At 51.9% G+C, this 9,458-nt stretch overlaps 1 protein-coding gene across 1 annotated transcript in view; it reads right to left on the bottom strand.

Annotated features, from left to right (window-relative positions):
• The window catches only part of VSTM2L (V-set and transmembrane domain containing 2 like), a 42,904-nt gene extending 33,974 nt beyond the window's left edge, over window positions 1-8,930 (bottom strand). Inside the window, exon 1 of the mRNA XM_006874729.1 lies at window positions 8,810-8,930. Coding sequence (XP_006874791.1) covers window positions 8,810-8,930 — 121 coding nt within the window. The remainder of the gene's footprint in view (window positions 1-8,809) is intronic.
• Between the last annotated feature and the right edge of the window lie 528 nt (window positions 8,931-9,458).

The following is a 9,458-nucleotide window of genomic DNA, read 5'->3' as shown; positions in this document are numbered from 1 at the left end:
TCATTCATTCATTCATTCATTTATTCACTTTATTTATCCAACTGGCATTTATTCAGCACCTGCTCTGAGTTGTATCATGATATACAGAGTCTATGTATGTGTGTTTTTATGTGTGTGTGTGTGTGTGTGTAGGACCAAAGAGAAGAATCCATTTCGTATATAAGCTTTAGCACGTCCTCTAACTCCAAGAAAATGATATATGTATAAATAGCCAGGCAGCTCAAGGCCAGAGGCCAGATGTTTTCCTTTACCCTAGCCTAAGAACAAAGACCACCAGTCCTGACCAATTATACTGTAACATCTCATAGTTTGCCAATTGTTAAGCAATCCAAAGATTGTACAGCTGAGAAACTTGAGCTGTTTGAAAACTCTATAAAAACCCTACAGACAAAAAGTTCGAGGCTCTTTCCCTATTCCGCTACTTCGGATAAGGTTAGAGACCTGGCTCGAGCTTGAATAAACAACCCTTATGTATTTACATCAGTACACGGCTCCTGGGTGGTCTTTGGGGACCCCGAATTCTGGGCATAACATGTGTGTACTACAGAAAGAAAGGGAGGACAGGGCAGGGGAGATGAGAAGAGAGACTTACAAGACAGGGATAGACAGCAAAAGAAAAAAAAGACAGAGAGATCTTGAGAGAGAGACCCAGACCCAGAGCAACACATGAGAGATAGACCCAGGGAGAGAAAGATCCAAGGGGTGGGAGGCAGACATGGCACTAACCACACATGGTACTGTGGCACCTGGTTGAAAGCTCAGAGCAAGGCCCTTCAGGGCTCCAGCTCAGACCCCTCCAGCTCCTCTACGTCTCACCCCTAAGACAATGGGGTGGGGGTGGGAGGTGGGGAGGAAAGGGTACAGGGCAGCCTGGCTCCTTGGGCTGGGAAGATAAAGGACCCCACAGGCTTCCTCCCACCAGGCTAAAGCCCCTCAGACCACACACAATTGCCCACCCAACACACTCTCTCCAGATACACTCTCAGACCTGGTGTGGCACTGTAGGAAAAGTATTGGACTGCTTTCAAATCCACCAGCCCCTCCTAGGAAACCCTATGCAGGGTTGGAACCCACTAGTCACTGTTTGGGAGACGGATGCAGCAGTCTACTTCCATAAAAGATTCACAGCCTTGGGAAACCCACAGAACAGTTCTCCTCTGTCCTGTGGGTTTGGTTTTGTTCTTTGTTTAAGCCCTGTGAGAACCAGAAGTCAGGGTGCTGCTTCCTAGAACAAAGTCTTTTTACCTGGTTTGGCAGTCAGGTGTTGGGCAGATCTTAGGGTTAAAAATTCAGTTCTGTAGCCCTACAACTGGGCTTTGCCACCCAACATCAAGCACCTCCCTAAGCCTTAGTGTCCTTGTCTGTAAAAAGGGAGTGGCAACAATGTCCGCATCAAGGGACATGTGGAGAGGAAGCAGAGAGGTGAAGCACACAGACAACAAGCTTGAGAACGGCTGGCTGGCTGGCTGTCACGCTTCCTCCACCTCCATCCTCACCACTGATTGTCGGACAAAGGACAGGGGCTTGGAGGAGACAGATGGAAACGTTCTCAGGGCTAACACATCATGGTTCAGATGGGGACAGTGAGAACTAAGAGAGAGGTAGGGAGCAGACAAGTCATCCAACAAGGCAGAGAGGGAGGACAAAACTCCAAGGACCACGCCCTGACCATGGCACTCACAAAGGTGCTCCTGCAGGCCCCACAGCATCACATCTGTGCGAGGGGAACTCGCTTCTCTGCCTGCTTCACCCAGCCCTCTCTTCAGGTTTTTCTCCTTTGGGAAATAAGGCAGAAATCCTCAGTTAATATCTTCCAGGTCCAACTTGCACCGCTTCTTCAACAGGGAGTTCAGTACCAGATACCTTTTCTACCCCAAAGGTGAATTTCCTTCTCTGAGCTGACCATCATTTCTGCTTCTTAACTCTGAACATAATTTATACTCCTCTTGATTTAGGTTGTCTGTCTTCTCCTACACTGAGCACTCCAAAAGAGCAAGAACCCGATCTGTCTGCTTCCCTGATATGTATCCATGCTAAACCAACCTGGCACGTAGCAGATGCTCACTTGGTATTTGTTGACTGAATGAACGGCCAAGCTTCCAAGCCATAGTTGTTGTTGTTAAGTGCCAAAAAGTCAGTTTGACTCATTGTGATCCTGTACAGGGCTTCCAAGGAGTGACTGGTGGATATGAACCAACAACCTTGTGGTTAGCAGTCCAGTTCTTATCCTACAGCGCCACATCAGGTAGTGTCACGATTATGCCAGGAGTTCCCAGTGGCTGGAATATGAGTTGGTGTGGGAGGGGGGCACTTGTAGAAGTCAGGACTTATTAACCCTGTGGGTAGCGTGCCTCCAAATCCAATCATTTCCACGCAGATGCCCACATTCATGCCTGGGTACCACGCGTACTATTATCTCCTTAATGTTTGCCTATAAACTAACCCACTATTTTTTAAAGACCCCCGCTAGCCTCATCCTAAGCAACCCTATCTGTGAATTCACAGTTTTGATGTGCTGGCTATCTTTCTAATCCACATTAAAATATATGCATAACATCATCTCTGCCTAAAATCATCTCTTGGGTAGAACCCAACCTTACAGTGGGCTCTGGAGGGTCCTGAAGAAGCGTTTGAACTGAGTCTCACAGACTCCTCTGGTGGCTTTGAGGAAGAGCAGGAAGGGTGGAGAAGGGGACATGGCTGAGGGTGGGGGGCCTGGAGAAGCAGAGCCCCCTCTTGGCCTCCCCATCCCACCTTCTCCATAGCAATGGGTACCAGAGGGGACCAGGTGGGGGAAGGTGGGCTTCTCTCTGCATCATCTCAGCTCACTGCCCTGTTTGGGGTGGGAGAGACTCTTGGGCAGCTGACAGGTATCTCAGGGTGGGATAAGGGTGGGAGACACAGTCCCTAAGATCCCATTATCCTCATGGCTGCAGCATCTCATATGAACCCCAAGGGGCTGGGTCTGTGTCTACCCACTGCAAGCTGAAGTTAGCCTTGGCTACCCCAGGATGCCTTTGACTGTGGACAGTAACAGTAAGAAAGCCTTCTAGTACTGCAATGTTTCTACCACAAACAAGAATTCCTTATGAAACAATTATTTGAATGTTTAAAAGTATATTCAATGATTAAAATGGCAAATGTTTTATATATAGACACATGTTGCTGTTAAGGGCTGTCGAGTCTTACAGCGACCCTGTCTGTAAAGGGCTTCTGATGAGTGGCTGGTGAGCTTGAACCGTTGACCTTGCAGTTCAAACCAACCTTGTAGTCCAGTGCCATGACAGGACTCAATATATACACACACACACACACACACATATTGTTGTTGTTGTTAAGTACCGTGGAGTCGGTTCTGACTCATCGTGATCCTGTACAGGGTTTCCAAGGCTGTAAATCTTTATGGGAACAGACAGCCTCATCATTCTCCCATGGTAGTTTCGAACTGCCGATCTTGAGTTGCTAAACACATACACAGAAATCCATTCAACTTTGAATTAGCCCCAACTGTAAGAATTTGACTTTTCCTCTGTGCCATTATCCATTCATTCATTCCCTGTTACCTCCCCCAGCTGAGCACTGTGGTGGGTGCCAGGACACAGGGGAATCTGAAGCCCCTGGTCATCCCAGTGGGGGCAGTGACTGAGTCCAGATGTTGGCCCTGTGTGCCCAGCTGGCCCCCTCCTCCCTACAGGGTTGAGAAACTCTTCTCACGAAGACTCTGGTCCCCCAAATGCAAAATGATGACCAAGTCCCTAGCTGTGGACTTGCTGCACACCCCCTTGCCCCTCCTCGCTATGACCCTGTGCTCCTATGTCATATGTGGGCACCAACCACCTCCTCTCACCACTCGACTTCCTTCGGGCAGTTTGGGAGGTCCCATTCCCTGGATGTGAAATGTGGAGAACCTCGGGGCCCAGTCTCCAGCCAACCCTTCCTGCCTGTGTGACATCGGCCTCTCCTGGACCTTTGTCTGGGACTCAGCATGGTAAGCCTGGACCCTGGAGAGCAAATCTGGGCTCCACCACTTCCTGTTATGTAACCTTGGGTAAGTTACCTAACTTCACGGAGCCTGACTTTCATCTGCTCTCTTCTCTTAGGATCCAAAGAGACACAGCATTTAAGACAGTAGCACAACACTCAGCAGAGACTTGCTTCTCTATTTCTCTCTTTATTTGTACAGAGTTTGCGGTTGTTGTTGTTAGGTGCTGTCAAGTTGATTCTGACTCATAGCAATCCTACATACAACAGAATAAAACACTGCCTGCTCCTCACATCATTTTATGTTGGACTCCATTGTTGCAGCCACTACACCAGTCCATCTTGTGGAGGGTCTTCCTCTTTTTCACTGACCAAGCATGATGTTCTTCTCCAGGAACTGGTCTCTCCTGATAACATATCCAAAGTATCCAAAAACCAAACACTAACCTCCAGGGCAATTTTGGCCCAATGCCCTCTTACCCATGGGCCTTGGTCTTCCCATTTGTAAGAGGGCGGCTTGAGGATGCTGGTCTAAAGGAGATTGCTGGCTCCACCTGAGCCTCAAGATTCAGTCCAAACACTCCATCTCCTGCCCCAGTAGCAGGTGGGTCAGCAGAGACCACCACTAGCTTCTTCTGACCCTGCCTGCTTGTTTGCCGTGGGTGACTTCACCATCACCCCTGCTGTCATTGTTTGCAATGAGCCTATTTACCCTAGTCCTGCCAGCCGCCTGTGTCTCCCCTTGTTTGGGAAAAAGGCCACGGGAGTTGCTGATGGGCAAGGTGTCAAAAGCAATTGGTGTGATGGACTTGGGGAAAACCCGCTTGTGAGGGCCAATTCCCTGCAGGAGACTGGGAAACCCTCAGCCCAAGGCGGAGTGTTTACGGGCGTAATTGATAAAATAATCACCCAGACCCGAGACAAAGGCAAACACATTTTTAACATCATAACCTTCGGAAGACAGGACTCAATTTTCTCCATTTCCCAGCCACCAAACTAGCCAGCTTATTGATAGTGAGATGCCAGCAGCTCCGTAAGGGACATTAGAAAGCCAGAGTCATTTTTTAGTACACAGACTGTTTGCCAAATGGCCCGGCAGCCTCCGCCCCTCCCCAGCCTCACTGCTCTCTCCTGGTAACAGAGAATCTTAGGAGGGCCAATCACTCAGTGGACAAAGCGCCAGGCCAAGCCTGATCTTTGTCTGCATTGGGGTCTTAATAATTGAAGGTGCTGGTCTAGGGGTGTGTGTGTATGTGTGTGTGACAGGGTTAGGGGTGGGAGGATGGATAGTCACTGCATTGTGAGGCTTCCTTAGACTCCTTTAAGGGTCCACATACCTGCCCCAGCCTGGACTTCCCAGTGCCCTGCAAAATCATACCAAGCCAGCTGCAAGTACCAGATGATCACCTATCCCTGCATCTCCTGTCAGTATGGGTGAATACTTAAGGCAATGGTTTCCAAACTCTAGGCTGTATCAGGATCACCAGGGGAATTTATTAAAATGCAGATCCCCGGGCCTGATCAACAAATATTTTGATTCATGAGGACTGGGGGGGGGGGTGGCATCTGCATTTTAACTGATTTTCTGGGTGATTCTAAGACGGGGGTCTGCAGCCCTCAGAAAGATCATATTCTCTAGACCCTGTCCTGAACAAGCTCTGGAAAGAATGTTGGCCAAGGAGTCTGTCCAGCTGCCTGTTTCTAACTTGCATGAGGCTTTAGGAAGATACTGTCACATTTATGAGCTGTTGGAAGGAAGCAGTGGGACAGGGCTGTGCAGAGCAGGAGGGTCTTGTCATGGGACTGGGTCAAGTCTACATCAAGGCTCTACTGAAGGACGCAAGCCCAGAACTGGCAGACACACCTCCATTCTAGACACAGTTCTCTGGCGTTCTACCTTAGCGACCTTGGACAAGTCATTGGCCCTTCCGGAACCACTTTTCTCTGCTTGTTACCAGCTTTTCATGAAAGGTGTCAGCCTCAGTGAGTTAACACTGGCAAAGGACTTAGCAGTACCTAGCACACAGTAGGGGTTCATCAGGTCAGCTCCCTTTCTGCTCATACCTACTGCCCATCATGGAAATAAACTGACCCCTTTTGGGAAGGAAAGAGTTGTCTTTTATTGAGCACTTGTGGGTGCAGACACTGGATACCATCACACCAGCCTCCTTGAAAGACACAACCATTCATTGCTTGCGCCCCCTCTGAAAACTGGGTTGAGTGGAGGTTGGAGGGAGATGAGAAGCAATACAGATGTCCTTGCCGACCCATCTGACCGTGGGCTCTCCCTGTGACAAGCCTCAGGGCAGGCAGGTAGAAGGCATTAGCCTGGCGGCTGGACGAAGCTGGAGAGGTGAGAACCGCCAAGCGGTTGAGACCAATGTGGACCTCCCCAGGAGCTCCCATTCCAGCTCAGACACCTTTCTGTCCTGTCCACATTTCCTGAATCAGCTGAGGACACACGGAGCCCTGGAATAATGGAACGACCAGGATCCAATCTGCTAAACAGCAATTTCTGGGCTTTTTCAGCACACACAGCTTTTATCAAATTGGTATTCTCCTCCTGAACACAAATGGCTTATTAGACATGACCCACTTATTCGCCGCGTCTCACTATCATTAATAACAGTTTCTTTTTGTGATTAAGTGAGTGGCTCCAAACCCTTCCTGTGGTGGCAGGTGCTTGGCCTGGCAGAGGGGCAGCCTGTGGGGGGCTCCTTAGCAACCACTACTTTGTGACTTTGAACCTAGCAGGGTTAGGGAAAGGCAGTCTTGCCCCTGCAGACCAGTCCTGCCTCCCTACTTCTTGAGGGGCAAAGCGAGCCCCAGACAGGCCAGAGTCATGCAGACAGTCAGCAAGAGAGGCCAACTTCCCTAGCCCCTTCTCTGGGCCTTAGCAGGGCCTCTCCAGGGTAGGCAGAGCTGTGCCCCTCAGCACGCCTGGCAGCAGGGGGCAGGTGGAGACTGACAGAAAGGGTAAATTCTGCTTCATTACGGGAGCCTTGGGAATGGCAGAGAGGTACCCAAGTCCCTGGAGTCTGCTACTCCAGAGATGGGGTGACTGTCAACCTCAGAGTCCCAGACCTCATTCCTCTCAGGATCACAAACTCAGGGAAACCCTTCCTTGGAAAATCCTCCTAGTGTAAGTTCCATCCATGCCAAGGAAGCAAGAATGAGAAGAGATTCCCAGTTTTCCTTCAGTAGGAGGGAATCTGACAGGGAGATGGATGTCCTGGGAAAAGGGATGTGGGCCAGTCCTGGCTCAGCTACCCATTCCCTGTGTGACCTTGGGTAGGTCCCTTCACCTTTCTGAGTCTTGGTTTCCCCGACTGGGTACTGAGGATCATAATTACCCTTCTCTTGTTTTCCACTACTCCAGCCTGGTTGGTAGAAATTAGATGAAGGAAATGAAGGGTATGAAAATGATATACAAGATGATTGCTATCAAATGTGGTTGAGGTAGAAATATGCAGGGAGTTATCCCCCAAAATCATAACCCTCAAGAATGGTTTTACAAGCCCTCGACCCTCTAGAGCCATCTCACATATGCATCATACTCCAGTTGAGCCTTCATCCACTACCTACTCCCCCCATCTCCATCCCCCCTATCTTGTTCCCATTAGAACATACCGCCCTTTGTACAAGCCGCTCCCCACCCCTGGGCAACAGTGCCCAGCATTGGAGCTGCAGCCACCCCCTATCAGACTGGAAGCCCCTGCAAGGAGGGGATGGACGTAGGACGGGTCTCCATCATTTTCTTCTATGCCAGGTCCCCCAGCTCATAGCATGGATGGGAGCCCCCACAGCTGCCAGCCTCAGACAATCCAACTCTGCTGTCAACTTGGGCTCCTCTGAGGCTAGAAGGTGCTTCTGACGCTCATGCAGCCAGGGTTAGGGATGCGTGCTGGCTCCCCGGCTCCCACAGTGGCTGGAGTTGAGATTTGTCACATTTTGGTCTTCTGGTGCCAAGGATGAAGATGAAGGAAAGGGTACTTGGTGGAAGGATGGCAGGGGATTCTTTCCCACCCCTAAAAGCAGACAAAAGCACCCAGCACCTCCCCCAGCTTTCCCATGCCGCTGGCTGAAACAGCAACCCGAACTATTCCAATGTCTTCCAGGGGTTCCCACAGCCTTCATCTCTAAGCGGCCAGGTAGCCCGAGGCTCCTGGTGCCTCTATCCCCAGGACTTTCCCAGCACCCTAAGGGACAGCTGTGGGGTCAAATCCATCAAGGGGGAAACACATATGGGCAGCGAGAAGTGGGCGAGCAAAGCGTGCTCACAAGTGTATATGTGTGTGCGAGCAAAGCGTGCTCACAAGTGTATATGTGTCTGCAGGCAGGCGGGCAAGAGTTGTGATAGTGTGTGTGCGCCTGGGCGCCAGCCAGCAGGCAGGGTGGGAGGCCGCCAGCGGTCGAGCCTGTGTAGTGGGCACACGGGTGAGTGTTTACGATTAAGGAGTGTGTCTGAGAAGGAAGGAGCCTGGATATGTGGGAGGGCAGGAGTTAGGAGTGTGAAGAAGCAGCTGACTGTGGGTCTGAATGTGTCCGTAGCTGTGAACAGCTGTGTGCGGTGCGGTGTGTACCCGCACGAATGAATGTGTGTGTAGGGAGGTGGGCTATGAGAGAGGGGAACACGAATACCACTGGGTGACTCTTCTCCGCAGGGGTGGCCCAGGAAGCTAGGGTGGGTCCAGGACCCCGGCAGGGGGCGCCCCGGGACGCCCACCACCGTCAGCGCGGGTTCAAGCCCAGAGGTGGCCAAGTTGGAGCGGTGAAGCCCCGGGAAGGGTTTGCTGGCGAAGTCCGCGGGGGCGGCGACGGAACTCACCGTGGCCGGAGACGTGGTTGTCCCAGGGCGCATGGCCGGCGGGCCGCGTGGCGCCGCCGAGTTGCAGGAAAAGTGCCAGGTAGTGGAGGGCGCCTAGCGACACTGCGAGCGGGGCCCCCATGGTGCGCGCTCGGGCCGGGGGCGCCGCCACCTCACATCGGGGCTAAAGAGACTGCAGACCCCACACCCGCCGCTCCCTGCACAGTATGGCCTGGTTGCTCGGCTCCGGCCGCTGCTCCTAGCCCGCTGGCCCCGGCGCGGCCACCGCTCCAGCCCTCTCCCGGCTCCGACCCAGCCCCGGCTGCGGGTAGCTAGCTCACGCCCAGCCGGCCGCCTCCGACTGCGGGACTCTTCCCTTCCGCGGAAGGCCACTCAGCTCAGCGCCGCTGCCGTCGCACCCCCTCCCTCCTACTCCCTCCCGCCCGCCCAGAGGAGGAGGCGGCGGAGGGATCTGCTACTTGATTTATCATCAAAGTTTTGCCCAGGCCGAGATTTTTAAAGCGGTACCCGCAACTTTCCTCCGCCCCAGAGCTGGGGCAGGGGCAGGATGGAGTGACCCCAGAGACCCGATGATTCTAAAGCACAATATAACTGGTTTCAGCAACAGAAATAATATCCAACGGGGTAAGAGGAAAAGCCAATCTACCTG

This window comes from Chrysochloris asiatica, unplaced genomic scaffold (assembly GCF_000296735.1).
Source record: "Chrysochloris asiatica unplaced genomic scaffold, ChrAsi1.0 scaffold00296, whole genome shotgun sequence".
NCBI classification, from domain to species: Eukaryota; Metazoa; Chordata; class Mammalia; order Afrosoricida; family Chrysochloridae; genus Chrysochloris; species Chrysochloris asiatica.
This window is presented reverse-complemented; position numbering and strand designations above follow the sequence as displayed.